This window comes from Clinocottus analis, unplaced genomic scaffold, assembly GCF_023055335.1.
Source record: "Clinocottus analis isolate CAN_PGR_092001 unplaced genomic scaffold, fCliAna1.0.p SCAF_14, whole genome shotgun sequence".
Taxonomy (NCBI): Eukaryota; Metazoa; Chordata; class Actinopteri; order Perciformes; family Cottidae; genus Clinocottus; species Clinocottus analis.
This window is the reverse complement of record NW_027175865.1, coordinates 9011468-9034798: the sequence shown is the minus strand read 5'-3', so window position 1 is coordinate 9034798 and position 23331 is coordinate 9011468. Positions and strand designations below refer to the sequence as shown.

General features: G+C 39.9%; 4 protein-coding genes across 6 annotated transcripts; 2 read left to right on the top strand and 2 right to left on the bottom strand.

Annotated features, from left to right (window-relative positions):
• Positions 1 to 80: 80 nt before the first annotated feature.
• Positions 81 to 7892, bottom strand: kat2b (K(lysine) acetyltransferase 2B). Its single transcript, XM_068576315.1, has 18 exons — positions 7508 to 7892; positions 6345 to 6471; positions 6099 to 6244; positions 5913 to 5999; positions 5632 to 5813; positions 5346 to 5537; positions 5038 to 5141; positions 4796 to 4921; positions 4011 to 4144; positions 3558 to 3766; positions 3351 to 3477; positions 3148 to 3258; positions 2661 to 2804; positions 2455 to 2569; positions 2290 to 2320; positions 2131 to 2194; positions 1961 to 2045; positions 81 to 1520 (listed from the first exon to the last, which is right to left on the bottom strand). Exons 1-18 carry the CDS (start codon positions 7706 to 7708, stop codon positions 1327 to 1329), a joined length of 2379 nt encoding a protein of 792 aa, XP_068432416.1. The 5' UTR covers positions 7709 to 7892; the 3' UTR covers positions 81 to 1326.
• Positions 7893 to 8278: 386 nt separating this feature from the next.
• On the bottom strand, positions 8279 to 15424 carry LOC137784507 (ras-related protein Rab-5A). Of its 2 annotated transcripts, none has more exons than XM_068575236.1 (6): positions 15249 to 15424; positions 12598 to 12816; positions 12136 to 12287; positions 11763 to 11885; positions 11412 to 11505; positions 8279 to 10762 (listed from the first exon to the last, which is right to left on the bottom strand). In XM_068575236.1, exons 2-6 carry the CDS (start codon positions 12761 to 12763, stop codon positions 10647 to 10649), a joined length of 651 nt encoding a protein of 216 aa, XP_068431337.1. In that variant the 5' UTR covers positions 12764 to 12816; positions 15249 to 15424; the 3' UTR covers positions 8279 to 10646. The 2 variants fall into 2 exon arrangements, with proteins under 2 accessions (XP_068431337.1, XP_068431336.1); XM_068575235.1 differs by having other exon boundaries at positions 12598 to 12819; positions 15249 to 15423.
• Positions 15425 to 16161: 737 nt separating this feature from the next.
• otud6b (OTU deubiquitinase 6B) lies at positions 16162 to 19729 on the top strand. Its single transcript, XM_068575234.1, has 8 exons — positions 16162 to 16390; positions 16971 to 17119; positions 17472 to 17570; positions 17876 to 18076; positions 18281 to 18401; positions 18528 to 18589; positions 18679 to 18785; positions 19154 to 19729. The coding sequence occupies exons 1-8, from the start codon at positions 16318 to 16320 to the stop codon at positions 19236 to 19238; spliced, it is 897 nt and encodes a 298-aa protein (XP_068431335.1). The 5' UTR covers positions 16162 to 16317; the 3' UTR covers positions 19239 to 19729.
• Positions 19730 to 20396: 667 nt separating this feature from the next.
• lrrc69 (leucine rich repeat containing 69) lies at positions 20397 to 22712 on the top strand. Of its 2 annotated transcripts, none has more exons than XM_068576117.1 (8): positions 20397 to 20574; positions 20682 to 20808; positions 20889 to 20961; positions 21590 to 21785; positions 21866 to 21937; positions 22050 to 22151; positions 22256 to 22429; positions 22586 to 22712. In XM_068576117.1, the coding sequence occupies exons 1-8, from the start codon at positions 20401 to 20403 to the stop codon at positions 22691 to 22693; spliced, it is 1026 nt and encodes a 341-aa protein (XP_068432218.1). In that variant the 5' UTR covers positions 20397 to 20400; the 3' UTR covers positions 22694 to 22712. The 2 variants fall into 2 exon arrangements, with proteins under 2 accessions (XP_068432218.1, XP_068432217.1); XM_068576116.1 differs by having other exon boundaries at positions 22250 to 22429.
• Positions 22713 to 23331: the final 619 nt, after the last annotated feature.

Below are 23331 nucleotides of genomic sequence, written 5' to 3'. Positions count from 1 at the left end.
TAACAGGTGAAGGCTACGAAAACCTTTTTACGTCCTTGAGTTAAAAAACTACCAACACTAAATTAGCCTCACTTCTTTTTTATTCAGTCTATAAAATAGGCTAATACTATATCATTAAAACCAGTTGTACAAAGAGCATGAGATAATTTTCCAGACATATTACAAAATGTATTTTTTTTCTAAAGTTTGAAAAGTACAAACACTTTTTTACAAAACAGCAAAACTACATAGTATTGCACAATCTTTTCATATATCTCCAAAGTATAAAGTTATCAATCTCCATTTGCAGGACAAAAATAAGAAATAATAAATTAAGACCTTGTCTTAAACATAATTCTTTTAAATTACAGAACATAAATAAGAATAAATTCTAGGTAATTGAATTTAGTCCTTAGTGAACAGCGGTAATTTATGTGGAAAACAAATTCTGAAAAGAAAAACATTTTAACAAATACTTAATAAAAGTGCATTTCAATAGTCAAACTGCCCTATGTGGCTTATTGGGGAAAAGAAGATTGTTTTTTGTTCTGAAACAGAAAATATATGTTATTTACACATTTAAAATATACAGTGGGTATAAGTGCTTTAAAATAATTCAAATCTGTACATATTTAAAGTATGCATTCCTCTTTTGGCAGGATGAACTCATCACAGACAAGCTTTGACCTCATTACGCTCACACTCACTGAACTCTCAGTTACGTCCCTCACAGGTAACACTTGTGTAATGACTTAATACAATGTAGACGTGGTTACTGCTCTTCACAACTCTACCTGAGTCAACTGAGAGGGAAAGGCAGACACTCAAAAAGGCAGGGGGTGAAAGTATGGAAAGAAAGGAGGGAAGAGATGGAGGGAGTGAATCTCCAATCAGCTGTCAATCTTTGTTACCTTTCGATGTCTACCACAAAAATAATAACGGAAGTTTTCTGTCCTGGTTCAAATACAACCTACACCTTCCACAGCCCTGTTTTCCCGTGGGACATTAGGATATGTGATAAAATAAAACGACAATTTGCTTAATGTCAGCCACAGTCTGGGAGGCCCGCAGTGAGGCCTTCCCTTGTGTCTTTCAGTCCTACCCATCAGCCAAAGCTACTGATTCAGGATCTGGGTTGGCATGCGTCAAACATCAAGAGTGCTGATCTGAAACCTGTTCGTATCTTTTAAATTAAGATATGTATTTCCAGAACCTAACCGCTCCATAGTCAGTAGTCCAATTTTTAATTTCTCCAAGCACATAGCTGTCTTTTGCATGACCCATAACCTAACCCTAAACATGTAGAGTCTCATCTTGTTACGGCGAGGAGAAACCTCTTCCTCTCTTCTACTTTTCGATGAGGCCTGCTTCTTTGATTTTGGTGTAGAAGAATTTCTCCAGTAAATTGGCACACTTATAGTACTCGCTCTCTGGAGGGTTGTATTCCCGACAGTTGGTGAAGATGCGCTGCATGTCAGCCATGAACAACTTGCGTGTCGTGTAGTATCTGCTCTTCAGACGCTCGCTCATTGTCTTGAGGTCTGTGAGGGGAAAAAGGGAAAGTCTTTTGAATTCTTGACCCTTGATTAAATATGTACACCCCCAAACCAGGAGCTATTCTCTTAATGCAAAAGGGACACATGTAAGTATTTCATCCAAAAGATCTAAGCCGTGATCTAAAAATTCAAATCTAAAAAAGTGCAAAAGATTTTTCAACGAACAGACTCTCAATGTGGAGCATAGTAAATACATAGAAATAGACAAGTTAAGCATTTCCTCCTATGGAGACGACATTCAACGTTCAATATTCAATCCCAGCATGCACCTGCCCTGCCGATGCGTCCTTAAACCTCATCTGCAATGTCTTACCCCTCACTAGTAATTTTTTTGAATTCATAATTGTAAATAATTAGGTGTGCCTATTGGTAATTGTGTTACAGTTTAAATCCTCTTAAACTTCAGATGTGTACTTTATACGTACCCATGGGAAAGCGAATTACTTGATAGTACCCGGGTGCCTCCGTTTTCTTCACTGGCTCCATGAAAGGCCAGGCATTCTGGTGACTCTAAGACATAATGACCAGTCTTGTAAGAATAAGATGTGTGTATGTGTTAAACGAACAGTGCACTACGTGTGTGTCTAACCCTCACCTTCACTTGTTGGAGGATAGTCTTCAGAGTGCTGTACAATTGATCTGGGTCCTTCAATTCCTTCCTAAAGTAAGTACAGTACAGTAAGTAACAGTCATCGAGTGAAGTAATGGGAAGGCACTTTGTTAAATTCTAGTCCTGTCCATTAGTCACACTCACCCTTTGCCCACAGGCTTCCAGCCAGTTTCACCTTTTGATATAAAGAAACAAAGAAATGAACCTCATATATCATACTAAAGACACCCATACATGTTAAATACAAACCTAATGTAGTGTAAGAGGAAGCTTAAAGATAGTGTGAAGTCAATATTAAGAGTAACTTACGTATGCCAGGAATGCTCTCGATGGGAATCTGCCGAACTCCTTCCTTAAAACAGGAAAGCCCCGGGTAGACCTTTCTGATGTGAGCCTGCTTCCTCTCTATCAGCTTTTTGATGATCTGAGGGAGACAAATTAGATGAAAAGGTAGTGAATGCAGGGACTAAAATAGAAGAGGAGGGCATTGACACAATGAATGCAAAAACACACACCTCCTTCTGCTTCTTGATAATGACAGAAAACTCTGTGTAGGGAATGCTGGGGTTGAGTTCACAGCCCATGAGTGTGGCTCCTTCATAGTCCTTGATGTAGCCCACATATTTGGCCTTGGGGACCTTGATATCCTTTGAAAAACCCTGAGAAGGATGAGATTTATGTATTTGTGCAGCTGTACACAAAGCAGGTGAAAAGCAGTACAAATGCTGCCAAGTGATAGTAAGTCTACTTCTAGAAAATGTGCGTCAATAGCGTAAAATAAAGCTGATTGCAGCAGAATCAAAAATGGCAAAGTTCAAAACAGTATCTTAAAACAAGTTTTTTTATACTGGAAACAAGTGAAATTGTCTAAATCAAAATGAAAGTGTTCTATGTATACACGGTTCAGTAGAAAAGTGTGAAAGAGAATTCTGCTTCATGTGACCGAAGTCCCCACAACATTACACAAATGTTCCATGCACTTTAAAGGACATAGCATGTTACCTGTTTCTTGAAGTAGCCAATTGCGTACTCATCCGCATAAGTGAGGAAGTTGAGTATTTCATGCTTTATGTGATATTCCTTCAGGTGGTTCATTAAATGGGTCCCATAACCCTACAACCACACAGCCAAAAAAGGCACGGGTCAAAACTGGCCAATTAGACAGCGTGAATTCATCAAGCTAACAAACAAACAAGTGCTCTCACCTTGACCTGTTCGTTAGAGGTGACGGCACAAAAGACAATCTCCGTGAAGCCTTGCGATGGAAACATTCGAAAGCAGATCCCTCCAATCACGCGGCCATCTTTGATAAGTGACAGCGTCTTGTGCTTCCTGTGAAAAGAAAATCCAGATTTTATTGTCAAAATGTCCCTCCATCACATCTCTGAGTGTGATGATTAAGATGTACTCACGGATCGAACACCAGCCGCGTGATGTACTCCTTGGGCATGCGGGGCAGCTGGTGCGAGAACACATTCTGGAGGCCGACGAGCCACATCAAGATCCTCTTATTGGGCTTCTGATTTAAGGAGTTACCAATAACGTGGAATTCAATCACCCCCCTGCGCTCCTCCAGGCGAGCAGCTTCATCGCGGGCAGAGTGAGCTGACAGCAGACTGGTCTGCACAGGAAGGAAGATGTTAAACAACGATGATCCCTTTTGTTCAAAACACATACAACATATCACGTATCTTGATATACATTGTCTTCATTAAGTGTGAACAGACACTTTGTATTTGTATTACATACTATTTAAATAACAGTATTGTGATTTGTCAATATTTAACAATAAAATGTGTTTGATGTCATTAAAGATAATGTTTTCTTCATCCAACACGAACTGGAAGTCAGTGGGAACTGGTTACCTCTGGAATGGCGGCAGGATCGGTGATGGTTGCCATGACCTCATTGATGAGCTCCAAGGGGATGTCACCCACTACCCTGGGTCTCTTGCTTTCCTCCAGGGGGAGAGGCTCAGTGGGTTTACGCTTTTCTCCAACTATTAAAATGCACGGACACAGAGCAAAGTAGTTCTCTAAACTTTTATACTTGCTTTTATAACTGCTACACATAAATTTCCTCCGGCATGAATTAAGTTTGATCTTTGTTTATTTCCCTCATTAATTGTCTCATTTAAACCTTCTCAGCAGTTTAGTGCAAACAAAAAGTTATCAAGTATTTAAGGTTAGCTCACTATGGGCTCATCCCCAATAGGCCCTTTTCACAGCGGCCATTTTGACAGGGCCTTGAAGAGTAAACAGTTGTGATCTCTAAAATATTGTAGTAGAATTATTCAATAATTTGGTCTTGTTAGGCGCATTTCTGGGGTTTTGTTTTTAATTTACTTCTGTTTCTTGATGCAGCTTTAAGGCCAACATTCAAATACGTAAATATTAAAGGAAATGTGTTGCAATCCCATTATGAAAAAAAGATGTATTATAATCAACTGATAGAATTAAAGGCGTTGGATGGTGATGCTGAATTTTTGTTCGCTAAGGAGGTTCAGGTGCAAATGCCACAATAACGCATAAACATGGTTTACATGTTAAATACGAGGCTAACTCTTCCTTACTGCCCACGGTCTACTGTGAGATGTAATAACATGGAATCATTGTAATCCTATGGGTAATTACAGGTTTGACTGTAATACCTGGGCTTGGCTCCAGTACAGTGGCGGTTTTCCTGGCAGGGCTGACACTGCCGCAGGTAGATGGGTCCACTGACACAGGGCTGGTGCTGTAGTACAGTGGCCTGGCCACAGGGGGCGCACTGATAACTACAGAGCAACGGAAAGAACATTATTTAGTCAGAAAAAAAAAACGTTTCATCATATTCTCAAGTGACAAAGTCCAACGTGAGCTTGAAGAGAGTGTCGGCGAGGCTGTCTGTTACCTGTGTGGATAGGTATCTGCCCTCCTGACGCTCCTGCCAAGAAGTCTTGGCTCCAGATCGGAGAACTATGGCTGTACACCTCCTCCTCCAGCATAGACAGGAACCTGAGCCAAAGAAAACAAAACAACCGCAATCAAACTGCTTTAAAGATGGTTGTCAAGCTTTTGCTTATCGTGTAGTTTGATACTGAGGATGGCCATGCATGTGTCGTACATTAGCAAGTGTGGCTAATGATATGCTAGTCTTGATAGAAAACTATGGTTGTAGTGTATCACTTTGCATTCTTTCTCAGAGTTTTGTTTCCTTACTTTGGAAAGTGTGTGAGGATGAGTGTACGTTTTTCAGGTGGCAACTTGTCCTTTTCCTGTCTCGCCTGCTCCAGCAGTTGCTTCCTCATCACAGTGAACACTGAACGCAACAGCGTCCGGCCGAAAATCTGAGTGGTCTCGTACCGGGGTAGACTGTCACAGAACTGAGGCACGTTGCAGTAGCAGAGCCACCTACAACGAGCACACCGCACAGATAAGTATGACGGCAAACAAGTGTGATGCATGTGAACAGGATGCGTGGCAGGACATCTGCTAGTGCTGCTACCTGGTGTAGTTGGCTTTGTATCCCGCTGCATCATCATTAGGAACCCTCTGGCGTCTCTGAGAGGGCGTTTCAAGCTGCCAGTAGTTGATTTGGTTGAGAAACATCTTGGCCAGTTCCATGATAGTTAGACGTTCCTTCGAGGGCAGGTGGCTGAATTTGTACTGGACAAAGTTGTTCACCCCCTTTTTGAAAAGAGAAAACATATAGAGGGGAAAGGGGACGCGATGAAATGATTTGTGTTTTTGTATTGCCGTTGATGCACATGGAGGACAAGTGATTACCTGCTCGATACTGGGTTTTTCAAATGGAGGACTCTCCTGTGCTTCTAACATCGGTTTACCCATCTGTAGGATGGATTTCCTCAACAGCTGAAAAAAAACGCAGACAAAGGGAATTTTCACCTGTAATACAATGCAGGTTGTAAAATCCTGTATTTGTATATATTCATTGTCGAAGAGGAGGCTCACTTTGAAAAGGGAAAAGTAGACCTGTTTAGTGTCAGCATCCTCCTCTTTGTGAACACATGTGTAGAGATACTCCACATCCAGGACAATACCTAAAAGTCTGTTCATTTCCTCCTCAGAAACATTTTCTAGATGGGTCACATGATCGCCTAGGGAGGAAAGAATACATTTTAAAGTGGTATATCTCTTACTCTGTCCTGTTTATTGGTATTATCAGCTGTAGCTTCTTTCCTAGACTTGCTGACATACACAAGGTGTGAGAGCAGCTCCGGCAAGGCTCCTGCAGGTTGACTGTGCTGGACTGCTGGTCCGTTCGTGGGGGTGTTGGAGGGGGGTTTTGACTTTTCCAGCCGTTACACTTGCAGGCCCCCTCAGCCTATAGGCAAAACACAGTTTAAATGAGTATGAAACATGATTCATATTAAATAGTGAATAGTAAAACACTGATACAATTGTATTGATATTGGAAGAAGAAAAAAGCATAGATGAATTGTTTTCCGAAATTTTAATTATTTGTTCTTTGTGAAGTTGGTTATGGTGCTTCGTGACTGTCAAGTGGAGTTGCTGTTATCAGTCACCTGCAACTTTATCTGCTTTTTAACCAGTGCCTGTAAAGTAAACAGTGGACTACATTTCCCTTATTTTAACATACAATGAAGGGCCCTTAGCAGTATGAATGCATCTTAAAACGTGACAACGGCGCTCAGAATAATGGAGATTTGTTATGACTGACTTTGTACATTATCAGGAGGTAGGGAGAGGAGGCCTGTCAGCGTCAGCTGGAGCTGCAGCACTGCGCATGCGCGTGAAACAACAACAAACTCCGCCCCTCCAGCAGCTGTCACCCTGTCAAAACAAAGACCCCGTCCCTCTCTGCGGGTGAAATACTGCATACAAACAATAAAACCCTCTCTGTTTAACACTGTCGACGAGAGGCGACACGGGGACACCGTATCGTTTCCCGCGGAAAGCCTCAGATGGCGCACGAGCACACACACACACACACACACGTACACATACACACACACACACACTGGATGCAGCCCTTGTGCACACAGCTACTCCCCAGCAGCAGCGCCAAGCCAATGTTTACGTTCACCGACCCCCCACCTACACAGAGACATAGTAACGTTGTACATAGTGGACATCGTACAGCTGGACGGCCCTGCATTACAGTCCTGCAACAATAACGCTTGCATTGACTGGATTATTAATATCGCTGCTACAATAATTGGTTCGTGCATGCAAAATGAAAAAAAAAAATGAAGTGCGGCAATGGCTTCCTTTGCTGCGCTTGCATTTTGTAAACTATTGCAACCAAGCCCAGGAAATGCGATTCGTTATGAATAATTAAACCGCTGTGTTTCAAAAGGCAGCCATCTGCAAAAAAAAAAATAAAAAAAATAGCATACTTTGCAGGATGAATACACTCCGAGTTTTTCCAGTTTCTTTGGCCGAGGTGAAGAGCGGAGTTGCGCCTTCTTCACGGCGATACGTGCGGATCCTCCAGCGGCGCCGGAGCCTTCCGTCCCCCCGGCTCCAGGAGCGGCCGGAACCAGGCCCGCTGCCCCGATGGCCGGCGAACCTTGCTGAATCCCAGCGCTGTCGGCCATGATTCACACGGAACCCCGACGGGACCCCCGGCCCGGGAAATATTCGCTCTGCCGTCCGCTCTACTCCACAAGCGGAGGATCAGACATGGCGCTCATCCTTATTTTCAATTTCTCACTGTAGGCCCATTTTCCTCCGCTAGGGGACTCGGATGGGATAGGCCAAATCCACTACAATTCAGAGGAGAAAGGTCACAAAATGCAACCATTCGTAGCAAAATTTCAAGGTCAAATGAAGTAGAAAAAAAGTGGATTGCCATGCGGAGCCATGTCTCAGCACACCGTGACTGGTGAATAGTGGTAATTTCATGCAACATGGAATGTATACTAAAACCCAATAGTTTAGAGTATTACAAGTATCACATGGTTGCTTGAACAATTAGTTAAAAAGCCCTGAATGGACAAAATCGTGGGATTTAATCAAATTCAGATCATTTTTGCATCAAAATGGCCAGGTTAAAAGTTGGAGTTTATCACTTCAATGTCATGTTCAGAGGTCACGGACCTCGAACAACCAAACGTAAAAAAGAAAGCAGTTGAGGAGAGAAAATATCACACTATCATACACACGGCAAGATTACAATAATACAGGATGAAATTTATTTCAGTATTTATTTGGTCAATACATACCAGAACTGTAAAATGCTTGCATTTAAATGTTTTTGGCTGTATTAAGTGTTCACGGCAAAGAAAACGTACAATTTACATCCTTATAATTTGTTAATTAATTTATTCATGAATCACCATCGTGCCAGCTGATAGTTGTTACACCGTTCCTACAATATTGTCACAAGGTTATTGAATTGTTATGAAGGAGCAGACAGTTGGTAAATCCATCTGTATTGTATCCTCTGGAGCTTTGACAACCAGTTTTCCTGGGAGATCGGGTCTCATAACAGCGACGAGTGCTGGATCGCCTGATACAACAACAAAATAATTAGTGTAATGCAAGAAAGAGATAATGTTAAAAAAATAGAAACCAAAATGTTTGGATATTATTTTTTTTCTTTTGAGAAAAAGATACAATACAGACAACTAAATAAATGCAATTTCCTTTTTTTGTTAATAACCCTACATACATTTATAAGACCACCACTGATTATAATTTAACCATTTGTGTGAAAAAGTAACAGCAACAAAACTCCAAACTCAGATTCTAGCTGTTTTTTTTCTGCTAACTGTACAGTTTTTTAAAATGATTATCTAGACAACTCCCTAGCAAGCATTAGTCCGGTCACTGGTAAATCGAAAAAAGGTAGACTACACTGCAACACCCTATTTACAGTATATTATTTATATATTTATATTTATATATATATATATTTATATCACACTGGCTGTAATTATGAAAAGATATATTCATGAGCATCATTAGTGCAAGGCATGAGTAAGACCTGTAAAAAGAGTTATTGATCACATATATGTATGCGTGTGTGGAACAATATAGTGTGCACTCAACATAAGTGAGGGAGAACTGTAACAGACTCTGTGTGTGCGTGCGTGTGTGTGTGTGTGTGCAGGTGCGTGTGTGTTTATGTATAATGTTGTTTTGGTCTGACAGACTTCAGACCGAAGTCAATGCAATGTATGTGTTCATGTGCAAATACGTGTACACACACACACACACACACACACACACACCCCCACACCCACGAGTAAGTCTATGGATGAAATCAGCCTGCCAGCTCTGGCCCAGTTTGTGTACATCGACACACACCTGTGTCTAAAGCACATCCTAAACAAGAGAAGATGACACATAATTATAATTCAAAGGTGATTATGAAGCAACCTTACATATTGCAACTCCCAACTCACTACCATCACTGTCACTTTTTACCAGGTGCAAACCCAGCAGCGGTCCAGCAATGTTAACACAATGGAAAAAGTAATCTGCATACACTAAATCCTCGAGGCCCAGATATAACCACGAGAGGGTCTAAACAAAATGTATGAAGGGGCACTGCAACAGAAGATGGGAAGGTGGTGCCACTGACGAGGCCCTCAGAGGCCCGTGTGCCGTGTTGTGGAGAGAGCTGGGTGGAACGGGTTTTTTTGCTGTGCTGCATCGGTCCTTGCAGACACTCAAGTCACAGAGTAAAGACTGTAAAACATTGCACAATGCCACTCGGGACAGCTAGAAGCAGGCAAGACTCCAGAATAGCGCTACAATGGAATTAGTGGACGAAGGACATCAACGGGAAGAATCTAAAAGGACTACAGTCCACAAATATTTTTTTTACTTTAAGATAAAAGGGTCCAAGGCCCCGAGAGGTGTGACGCTAAAGGTTTGTGTCTCTCTATCTCTCTCTTTCTGCCTTTCCATCTTTATTCGATTCACAAGTATACACCTCATCTTCTCTAACAGACATATTTCTGTGCTACTGTAGACCAAAGGTTTTAGTTTTTCTATCGTCGGCCTTGTAAGTATATAGGTTTGTGCATCCATCATCTTGAAAAAATTAAAGCAAACAATAAGTAACAAAATTATCAAAAAAACAACAAAACATAAGACTGGTATTAGAAATACAGTAGTAAAGTCTTAAGCTACCCCCAAAACAGGGAAGTAAGCACTTCCTCTAAATGAAACTCATATCTACAAGTTGAGACGGTCGACAATGGAAGGCAAGGAATACAAATGTCTCTAATATCTGCTGTCATTAAATCTATCAATAATAATTAATAGATTTAAAGTATGAAATAATTGTTAAGGGGCTTGACAGGTAGCAGCAGAACCATGATGGAGGGAAAGAGGCAAAGCCACATGGAGAAATCAGTGTAATACCATTGACTCGAAGAGGGGGGTGGGGCACAGGGCATCGTTTCGCCGATCAGAGAATTGGAGATAAGAGTACAACACATTGCTTTACTGCGGTGGCATTCAGGGCATCTGTCGCATTAGTTACTGCTCTACAGGTTGTTTTGGAGGAAGGCGTTCTTCACGTTAGGTACTGCAGCATGCAGCCTTGGCCGGCTGGGCCGCCTCCGTCAGGTCCACTCCCCGGTTCCGCCCACTATTGGCTCCTGCGGCCTGTGGCTCACTCTTCGGCAATCTCTTTGCTGTCGGGAAAATTCAAAACAGTCAATAATAATAATAAAAACGGCTAGAGTAATTTTGCAAGGTGCATAAGTTACAAATCCCTTTATGTCATGTAAATAATGTCAAATAACAGTAGGATTTATTAATTTGGTTTTGAGACCTGCCTATGTATGCATACATTTATTTTTTAAAGAGTGGAAAGCTTTTTAGAGTAGAAAAAAAGGCAGCAGCCGAATATCATATAACCATGTGAAAGCCTGTGCTATATGGCTAAAGGGGGTTAGGGTGTTACTAGACACTTAAATACATTATTATTCAACAAAATACAAAAAGGTTAATTTAAGGAGGAAAATGTTTTAATCCCGTGTGCCAACTAGTCTTGCTATTGGTTTTTAATTTAATTATTTATAAAATAAACACATTTTTGCACGATTGTCAAGTTGTTGCCACCAGTGTTTTCCAAAGTAGCCCGAATAATGAGGATGTCCCCTGGATAATCAATCAATGAAATCCTTTAAAAAAACAAGAACTGTACGGATCAGGACCATTCACTGAAATTGACTAGAAAAAAAGACGTCAGTCACAGAAACGTGGGTTGTTGGTATTACTGTAGGTCTATCCCCTCTAGAAAAGGCAAAATCTATGAATAAAGTGTCAATTATTACCCACCAATAGCCATAAATATCTCATTCACGTTCATAGATGTCTTCGCCGACGTCTCCATGAAAAGTAAGCTGTTGTCGTCTGCGTAGGACTGGGCATCCTTTCAACACAATGTAAACACCATGAGTTTTCAATTTGACATGCATTCAGTAACAAACAACAGTTAGATGGTGGCAGGGAGACTGCAAGTTCCGAAAGGGAAGACAAATATAACCAATCACTTGTTGTATATATGTGAGATATGACAACATTAAACCAAACAAAGACAAAACCAAGATATCCATGAGAAGTTGCAGATCAGTATTTCCAAGAAATGCAACACTCAGACTGTGAAGACAGTTATTTGTTTGCTCTAACCTGGAAGTCAACAGCTCTCTTGTTAGCTAGGTCGGCCTTGTTTCCTGACAGAGCGATGACGATATTCGGGCTGGCTTGTCTTTGCAGCTCCTTCACCCAGTTCTTTGCTCGCGCAAAAGACTCCTACAAATAGAGAAAAAGTGCAATCTGTCAATATCTTCATGCGTTTACTCCTTTAAAAGACAATTCCTTTCTAAATAAAACATTTTCAATAGGCCACAAGCTGCATTTGAACTACAACTTGTTGTTCTGAAGTAATCTTCCTTAATCTTGAGGGCATGATTCTGGTAAGTATCATATGTACAACTTTAAAAATGCAAGTAAGATGTTGGAAAATTGTATTTAGAACTTGCTCAGGGGCAAATGAACGTGCCTCGTTTGTGATGTCGTAGACCACGATGGCGGCCTGCGCTCCTCTGTAATACATGGGTGCCAAACTGTGGTAACGCTCCTGACCTGCAGTGTCCCAGATTTCAAACTTCACCGTTGTGTCATCTAAACACACCGTCTGGGTGAGAAAGGCAGCTGAAAAGACAGAATAAGGTGAGGGGTAAATCAGCATTAGATAATGAATATTTACAGACAATATGTTATATAAATATTACAAGTCATAAATATGTGTCAACAAAGCATTGTCAGTTTTTCCGTTATGTGAGATAATGGACTACAAAATAAAATGGTTTACTTCTACAAATTCTTTGTGACAATCGTGAAAATACCAAAAAGCACCCAATTGGCTTGAGGGGAGTGCACCTGTCATGAATGTCACATTAAATGTGAAACAACCAACTGGCAGCTCGTGAGCAATAACCTGGTTTATTGTTATGAAACTCACCTCCTATCGTGCTCTCCTGGAATTCATGGAACTGACCCTTGACGAAGCGGAGCACTAAGCTGGACTTCCCAACAGCTGACTCGCCCAAGAGCACCAGCTTAAACTGACAGATCTTGTTCCCTGCGTTGGGTCCATTGGGTCTCGTAGCTCCTCCACGATTGGCCATGACCTAGTCCGATCCCCCAACGTCCGGTGTGCCAAACCTCACTATCAGGACTGCTGCTGCAAGAAGCCAGAGAAGAAAATAGGTTTACGGAGTATCAAGGAGGAATGATTATGTGTTGAACTGTGACACACTTGAGAAAGAAATGTAGAAATACTCTGTGCAAATAGAGAAAATAATAAAAGCCAACTGAGAGTTCTTACTTTGTGCAAGCAGTTAGTGGTGGTTTCAAGTATTAGGTGACATTCAGAAGGAATTAGAGATATTGGCTTGATCTTCCAAACAGTGACATGTATGAAATGCATTAAAAACTTTAACACTGGTCGACATGGTATTTATGGTGAACAAGGTGCAGACTATGTACAAGTCTAAGTTTTGGTCTTTTCACCAGCTTGCCTTAATGGATATTGTACAGAATTTTGGGAGAATATAAAGCAAACATTTAGCCCTTTAAATGCAGTTCAACAAGACTACACATGTATAGCATAATAAATCAGTTTGCATGTGTAATTTGTCAAAAAAGGGGAGTGACAATGTTTGCATCATGAGATCTTGCAATAAATTAAGTACCACAATGTAAAAATAAAATAAAAAATCTATAAAAACAAAATTGAAAAAATACATTGAAATAATACAAATTTAAGCGAGATCGATAAAAAAAAATGGCTACTACTGCAAGTATTTCATATGGAGGCTCAACTGCATGCCCCTAATTACAATGGATCAGTTTAGCGATTATTGGTTGTCTTCTCACACACACACACACACACACACACCCACCCACCCACCCACCCACCCACACACACACACTTAGCTTCAACCCTGTAGTGTCCCTTTTTTTTCTTGCATATTTTACAATTTTGCAGAAGCCGTTTCAAATATACAGCTGGCTTCTGCATAACTTCCACTAGACTGCAGTTTTTTGTCCCATCCTTTTAGTCTCCTTTTATCACTGCAAAGGGAGAAAAACTTTAAGTTACAAATTTCATGACTGTAACCGCAACTGCAGTTGCAAACACAAGTATGCATCCCTTGGCTTTCCATATGACATTATGGAAGAGGAAAAGCCACAAACAATGCCATCAAAAGGAGACCTTGTAAAGAACCACTTTCATGAGTTTTCTGAGTTTCACCCACCCACATTACTTGTAAGAAACTCTGTATGGATACATGCCACACATTCATGCATTGCTTGGTAACCTATTTAGAATTGAACTGCTGACTAATTTGTACGACAGATGGCTGTTGTCAGGAGATAAGTGCAGTCTATGTTCAATTTGCAGAAATGTGTCCTGCATGAGCATGAGCTGTGGAATATTGTCCCTGGTCACGAACAAGATTTCACTACATCCCAGTTGATTATCCAGGAGACAGATGGTATGCTTGCCAACCAAAATACAGATAGTGTATCATACTCACATATGCAATGGCTATGCAAATGAAATACATTTATATAGGATATTAGTAACCTATGTTGCTCTCTGTGTGGTGTTGCTGGCCTCAACAGTTAGGTTTGAGGCCAAAGTCTAAATGTAAAAACATAATTTGATGTTGCAATAACAAAGCATCTGCTGATTTATCAACAACATAAGAAATATATTCAGGAATGTGTAACAACACTGTCCTAATGGATACAAAGACCTGGGTAACAACGTAAGAGAAAGTGACGAGAGAGATCTTTTCTTAGGTAATTAGGTCCTAGGTGGATCTTTTAACTAAGCATCCTTGACAATAATTATTTTAAACGCAGGGAGAGCAAAACGAAAACAAAAAAAATGCATCACATACTGCTGCGTAAAAACAGAGACTGTGGTTCCTGAGACACACGACATGACTGTCAACAAGCGTTGCAATGCTCACAATATATGCAACGGACCTTAGTTGACTGTAAACACTCATATCATCAGGTATCTGTTTTGATCTCAGACGGGGTGCCATTTTCCTAATTGTTTTATTGTCTAGCTAGCTGGTTGGTTAGCTTGCTGTTAGCCAACACTACAGCCTTTTAACTGGACAGTTGACGTTAGCCTCCCAAACACTTTGAGATAAGCACATAACACGACAGACTAACAGCAATGCAAACAACAAATACGTCGGGTTAACAAGACAGTTGTTGTCCTGCTACAAAACGTCATCAAATTGAAATGGAGTGCTAGTTTGCTTAAGTTATTTAGCATAATGGGAAGACTCAAATGATAAATACCAACGATAGCATCCCACCCATTTAGTGTTAGCTGCGAGCTAGCACACAGTCAACTGTTGGCAAACACCATGAATCATTCGCCACTTGCTGGTGGCACCACGTCAACACTAAAGAGTAGCAGCTGGACTCTGTTAGCCGGGACAAAGGCCTGTGTTTACGCACTCCCTTGGCTATCAAACATCCCCGACATTAGCTGAAGGCAGCTAGCTAGCGACAGGGCGAGCTAGCGTCGGTCCCCGATGAGCGTCAGCTCGCCAGCTGGGCTCGTAGATTCATGTCAAGTACCTGAGAGCCAGACGATGGTTGAAACTTTAAATACCACTGCTGTAGTATGTACACAAGGAGCCCGGGACACTTTGGTGCTGATGGGAAACCAAGAAAATGATTTCAACAATCCCGTCACGTCTCCTCCTTTCTTTCTTCTCGCAACTTCCCCTTAGAACCAAAACACAAACAAGTTCTTCCGCCCCCCGCGCCACGTCACACGCGCGTCTGAACTCGAGAAACGAACTTCTGACGACAGATAGAGATATATACTGTATTATTCCCGCAAGGGGAAATTTATTTTATATTATTATTTATCTAACGAAACTACAGTGTGATGCTGTTATAGTTGAGCCATTGATTTGGCCAGAGGTGATTTACAGAACCTCTGGAGAATACTACTTTACGGTTCTCAGAAGATTATTTTGGAGAAAAACAAACATCATTACATCTCCAGACAAGTCGGCAGAGAGTTCTCTAAAGATTATCATGCAAGCCACAGGAACAATCCCCAAATGTTGCAACACTGTTCTTTTTGTAAAGCTTGAATTGTACATCTTAAATGTGCTGAGTCAACGTATACACAAATAGAAAGAACAATGAAGGGTGATGTAACGTTGAATCAAGACAGAGACAGAGAAAAGTGGAAGTGAAACAAGCATTCTGTGACATTTTATGTGACATTTTCTAAAAAAAAAAAAAAAGTAGATAAAATGAACAAGCTCTTCTTGAAATCTATCACATGGACTGAATACATATGTAATCAAATACAAAGGATTTAAATGAACGCCTGCAGCATATCACAGCTGGCTGCTATGACAGGAGAGAACTATAGTATAGCGACAAGCCGCTAGATGGCGCTGTAGCGAAATTATTGTCAGAGTTCGACTCTGCGAAGAAAACTCGATTCCTCTTCTCTTCCGGTTAAGGCCGTATCAGCACGTTTTATTTATTGTGGAACATATATTTATTTATTTATTCCTCGCCAGTGATGTGGCCTGTTTTATGACAGACACGTAAAAACACGTTGTTTATCCAAAGTCAGTTTCATATAGCTCGCAAAGACTAACAAACTGAGCAGCGTCCAGTCATGGAGGAGACAGTGGAAACATCAGAGGAGCAGCTGGCAAAGCAGCACCGCAAGGAAAAGAAAGATATGCAAGGTAGCGAAGCTCTACTGGCGTCACGTTCACTGTCAGCGTGTTTGCCTCTTGTGTGTTGTTTTATTTCTTGGACTTTAGCACAGTCGAGCCAACAGCAAGTTAAGTCGTAGTAGTTTGAAAAATGTAACTTCACATGAGAAAATTCTGAGCAAACCTCATATGACAGTGTAATCATTGAGGTGTTTCCAAGTCCTTTTTTGTAGCTCACAATTCATGTGGTTTTAGGGGTAAAATTCAGTCAATTATATGCCATAGAAGAGCTGATGCACAAAGATCTATGGGGTGAAAATTCATCGTTGAAGTCAAAATATGTTTTTCATCATCTGTCAAAGTTAAAATACAAACTGGGACACCAAAGACTTTGGCACTTCTGGAAGGGTTTTTGAGACATTTATTCACACACTCTTTGTGTCATGCTATAGAGGTTCACTTATTTTAAGTCATGGCAAGATGTGCAGCAGCAGATGTTTATTTGTATTTCTTCTAACCAATAAGCTAATAGCTCTATTATGCATTTAGTATCTAAGCCTTATTTAAGAATTGTTTTGTCAGACAATCTGCTCTTGTGCTTTATTTTCAGCTCAAATCCAGAGCATGAAAAGTGCAATCCCCAAAAATGACAAGAAAAGGAGGAAACAGTTAACAGAAGAGATTGCAAAAATTGAGGCAGATCTCAGCCAGAAACATGAGGAAGAATTGAGGCAACTCAAATCTACAGCCGGCACAGCGGTAAATATCTGCATTCAGTCTAATGAAAAATGTCTTTGCTACGCAATAAGATTTTACATCATGAAGCACAGCTTCCTTAAAAACATCCTTTACAATGCAGTCCCCATATAATTGAGTACACAACAAGTATATATTTAAACATGTATTAAACTAGACACATGCATGTATTAGAAGTGCACATAGTTGTATTTGATCATTTGGGAGGTACTTTGTCAACTATACAAATGAGCATACTGAATATGTACAAAATGAATTTGTTCCCATGTGTATCTGATTATGCTGACATGAACTGTTTATTAGACAAATGTCTTTGTGCAACATAATCAAAGCTCTCATCACTGCATCTTCAAAGGTGGAAAAGGTGTTAAATGGAGTGGAGACCATTAAGATGGTCGATGGAGAAGAAGAGGAGGGGAAACAGATACGTGTAACAAAGGCCCAGAAAAGAAGGGTGAGATACCGTTTCCAACTCAAATGGATCAGTTTTAAGTGCTCTTTGTTATTGCCCACAGCTGTATAACTGTCATGTAGTGTACAGTGGAAAAAGCACACTTAAGGCTAATCATCTATCATCCCCATTTACTAGAATTCCCTTAAACAAATAGTAATACCGTACTTATATAGCAGGTTATTCCATACCATTTCATTTATACTTAGTAGTGACAACACCTACCTGTTCGCTTTCCTTTTCAATTTTGTGTCAGTCTTGATTTTAAGTATTAATAAAATGAGTTGTATTTAATCAATCTTCTCCAGGACAAGAAGGCTGCCGAGGAGAAAGAGAGAGAGAGCAGGATAGCAGAGGCCGAGGTACAAAACCTGCAGGGCGTGAGGCACCAGGAGGGATTAAAGCTGGCTCAGAAACTCGCACAACAACAGCTTCAGATCAGGGAGATCTCCTCTGATGGCCACTGCATGTATCGTGCCATTGAAGATCAGCTGGCCCAGCGGCCAAAGGTACGTCCTCTTGATATGGGAATTTTGGAGCTGTAGTTTGAATACCTATTCTAACTGTGAAAATCAAAAGTGAGGTCTACATTTCTTGCATTTGCACTAACTGTTGTTGCTGCTTCAATTGAAAATAGCACAATTCAAAGTTCATACATATGATATTACCAAAGTATATACACAGAGGACATATTCTCTTATGTTGTATCCCAGCCTGGCTTAATCACGAGTGTGAAAGAACTGCGGTCCAGCACAGCTAAGCACATGAGAGGCCATGCTGATGACTTCCTCCCTTTCCTCACCAACCCCACCAGCGGTGACATGTACACAACAGGTAACACTTGGATCTTTGTTTTGGTTTCCAGAAACAATCCGTCGTAGAAATTCCATGATATGAAACATAATGTTTTAATGTGTATGCACATTAATCACGCTAGTGTTTGTGTGTGTTGGTTTCCAGATGAGTTTGAGAAATACTGCAGTGACGTGGAGCACACAGCAGCTTGGGGTGGACAACTGGAAGTGAGTTGTTGAAGGTTGTCACAGATACAATGTGCTGTTACTCTTTGTGCTTTTCAATCATTTTCTTTTTCATGTCTTATACCCAACAGTTGCGAGCTTTGACCCAAGTTCTTCACTTGCCAGTAGAAGTGATCCAGGCTGACACCACAACTATAAAAATCGGGGAGGAATTTGATAGTGAACCCATCACCCTTGTGTACGTTGTAAATATGTTCTTATGTTTGTCACTGACTCAGGGAGCATTAGCATATTTGTTAGAAATATATATATATATATATATATATATATATATATATATATATATATATATATATATATATATATATATATATATATATATATATAGTTAAATTAGTAGGCCCATGTATTGTAATATATGAAGCTGAAAACATGATTTGTACTGTACTTGTTCACATGGAATTTTAATAAGACAGTTTCGGACCCTCATTTAACCTCATTTATAACTTGAATCTATGCAATAACAAGAGTAAATGACATGTTCTGATATTGCTATTGTGAAATTTGAAAGTTTGATCTCAGAATATATGTTCTCATCGTTTGCAGCTATATGCGTCATGCGTATGGACTAGGAGAGCACTACAATTCTGTGGAGGTGCTGAAAGACCCGGCCAACGCGGAGGACAGCTGAGGAACAGCTCAGTCCTGGTGTGATATTAACCAATGTGTGTAATACATTAAGGGCCCCTAAATACATGGCAATGTATTTAGGGGGATAACCCCCCCTCATTGAAGACAAGAGAAAGTGAGAATATTGCTGTTTTCAGAATGATTCCAACACATAATGTGTCTCTGTTTAGAAGTCAAAAGATATCAGTGGGGATTGTAAAATCTAGTTCTAAAAACAGTATCATGGTGCTCATAAATTGTTGCACAAGTAACATGTTAATGCATTTACACTGGACGGCCTCATCACTAATGACCCCCAGTCAATTTTGGGAAGCAATAATGGTGATCAGTCTACCTACTGTAATGTAGTTGCTGAACAGATATTAACCATTCATGTCTCTCCAAATGTCAACAGAGCTTAGTGATTGTTGAACTTTCACAGTGTTCTTGGAAGGAACTGAATTGTGGAACTTGTAAATCATATCAATGTTACATAAACACATGCAATACTAATCAGGTATGTCCCTGCTATATTTTTGGCCATGTGGTATAAAATAGTATAACCTGTTTTTAAAAGAATACCGTTTTCAGTATTAAACTGTGAAAGTTGGCTATTTTTTTCCTTTAACTTAAGTTGATCATATGTCATTAGCACACACACACACACACACACTTATATATATATATATATATATATATATATATATATATATATATATATATATATATATATATATATATATATATATATATATATATATATATATATATATATATATATCCTTTGCAAATCCTTTGCAAATCATGAATCCTTTGCAAATCATGAAACGATACCTTGGCTCCTGCCAAACAAAAATAAAAACCAATGTTGACCCTGTAATGTCTGTAGTGCTTCCTAATTCTTAAAAACAGCAAAAATAGAAGAAGAAAAAAAGATATAAATACCAAACTCTCAAATAATAATTCAACAGTAAATACAGTAGTTAAGACTAGCTTTTCAATGCTTGTATTTTGTACTGGGAAAATGCAGTGCAGTGGTAATCGTACATTTGTGTCATCAACAAGCTGAAGCGCGTGTGACCATCCTGCTATGCTCAGCTGTCACCACTAGGTGCCGCTGCTTCCTCACAGTACCTTCATCAACGTGTCAAAAAGAGTCTTGTCGCTATAGAAACGTGAACAACATGACGGAGTCAATGATACCAGTTTCATATGGCAGATCAACTTCTTTAAATTTGACGTCCAAGAAACTAAAGGTGGTTCCCGCGGGCATTTCCGGAATAGCAAACCTGTCAGTTCTCCTGTTGAACAACAACTCCATCGACAGGCTGCCCGCGGAGCTGCGCGCGCTGCGATGCGTGAGTCTGCGTTTGCCTGATGGAAATGTTCCAAGAAAACTCTCTAAATGTTTTACACACCACGCAGATTTGTGATTAAATACTTCTCGTTTTGCAATGCCTTCAAGCTAGCTGAGCTGAATTTAGGAAATAATGCCTTGAAGGAGGTTCCTGCTGTGTTGGGCCATCTGGAGTCACTGAAGAAACTGTATCTGTTCAGCAACCAAATCAAAGCCGTGCCGCCGGACGTGATAGGTGGGTTCTCTGAATGATGAGCACCAGGCACGAGTTGTTTAAAAGAACAAAGCTTATATTGGCATATGTATATATTACAGATAGTTTACCAAACCTTGTTGTGCTAAATCTAAACCACAATCAGATTCAAAGACTTCCACCAGAGATTAAAAGGTAGGCCACATTTATGGTATTCACATGCAATAATGCCACCACTTTCATAATTGACGTTTTGATGCAATGTTGTGGAGATTAGCCGATATTAATGTAATATGTTAGACGATGACAAAATACTTTTGTTTATGTCACTGTATGCCTCACAGCACTACATAAACAGTAGTTTTTCAATATATGTATAGATGTATGTATGAATGTATGTATGTATGTATGTATGTATGTATGTATGTATGTATGTATTTATGTATGTATGTATGTATGTATGTATGTATGTATGTATGTATGTATGTATGTATGTATGTATGTATGTATTTATGTATGTATGTATGTATGTATAGATATATAACTCCTTCCAATTGCTAACATTTCAAACTGATTTAATTACATATTTTTTCCCCAGTAACAATAACTGATTACATTTACATTTATTTTGTAATTTATTAACATGACTCCATTACATTTGAAATGTAATAATGATGACATGTTAAGTTACATTAAATCAATTATTGATTTATAAACTTGTTTTAATCTCTATACCAAGAAATGACCAAATGAAGGCCACAAAGGGCTTAAGAATGATGTATTTCTGTGTTAAACACAAATGCAACCCTGTCTATATTACTAGTTTGAGTCTGCTTCGACATCTGAGTGTGCTGGGCAATAAGCTGGAGGAGGTCCCCGTTGAGTTGGGCCATCTCACCAACTTGACTGAGCTCAACCTGACTTACAATAACTTGCGCTGGCTACCTCAGCAGCTGTACCAGTGTAAAGAGCTAACCAAGTTGCATGTAGCCAGAAACAAACTGAGCAGCCTACCAGAGGTGGGTATTCACTGGTGTGACTTTTACTTTTTTTATGGTACAATGGGTCACTTATATAACCAAAATGCTTACCTTTCAAGGGAATTGGGGCATTGTCAAAACTCCAAATCCTGGACGTGGCTGGAAACAAGTTATCCATGTTCCCTGCTGAGGTACAGTATATATGGTAGTAGCTCACTCAGCAGCATAATGCTTCTTTTCTGAAAGAAAAAAAATACGGAATTTCAACTTCCTTGTATAACACGGGACAATTACTCTGTATAGTTTCACCTGCTGCCCCTGAAGGAGCTCTACTATGAAGGCAACATGTTTGTGCGCTGTGAGCCGATGTCATCAGAGCAGGATGTGGAAGTGCTTACGTTAAAGGTAAAGTGTCACAGAAGTACAAACAATTACCTCACAAATGTATTTGTGCTTATTCAGTGACATTGCATTGTTGTAATTGCTTTACCTCTGTGTCCTAGGAACAGGCTGCCAGGTTTGTCTTGCAGGAGGACAGGAAGCGATTCTCTCTGGTCCACAGGATGCTTCCCCACTACCCGACCCTGACCGCCTTGTTGGCCAATTTCAGCTGTTGTGTGCTCTGCCTGAAGCCCTTCCTCTTCACCTGGCTGGAGTGTGTGCATTTTATCAGCCTGAAGAAGGTTGGTTGAATGTTTTTGCCCCACGATCATTACATTATAATGGGATTGTGTGAAATTATTTTTTAGAAACATATGATTTTTTGGCTCCTTGATATAGGAAGAATATAGTGGCTCGCTTAATTAAATGTGCATTGTCATTTTTTATGTGTGTTACAGGACATGAAAATGAAAAGTTTGCAAACTATTCCAGTGCGTGTTCTTTTTTGTTCATTTAAGTGCTTTAATATGGCTGGAGACTCCTATTATGCTGTTGCTTCAAGATAAATACAAGTTCATTAAAAAGATACTCTCTCAATCACTATATCCTATCTCTCTCTCTTTTTTTTAAATTAAATCTGTTAATACATGTATTTAACAAAAAACTTGACAGCAGTTAGATGGGCATTGTATGCTAATATGGTGATATGATTTCCAGTATGAGGTTTTTATTTGTTTTTGTCTCATATATGCCATTTGACCCTGCAGTCACTAGGTGGCATCCTATGAACATTAAAAACTGTCTATCTGGTCGGATCCTGCTATAATGCTTCATATAGGCTTCAATTGACAGCAGGTAGAATATATCTTTGCTGTGTGGCAACCACAGCTTTCATACAACCCCATTGATAAAATGAACACTGCAACAGCAGGATTATGTACACAGTAACTGTGTTTACTACTACTTACTTAGATTAAAAGTAAACCTTTGAACGTAAATTCCTTCAGCGAGGTTTTCTCATGTTGGCTGGTCAGTGCAAGTATGTAATATATAACGGGCAACTTTCACCATATTTGTTCAACCATTCAAAATACATTTAATTTTAATATATTGCACGGTAGTGTGTTGCCTCACAGCAAGAGGGGCCAGGGTTCTGGCTTTCTGTGTGGAGTTTGCATGTTCTCCCTGTGGCAGCGTGGGTTCT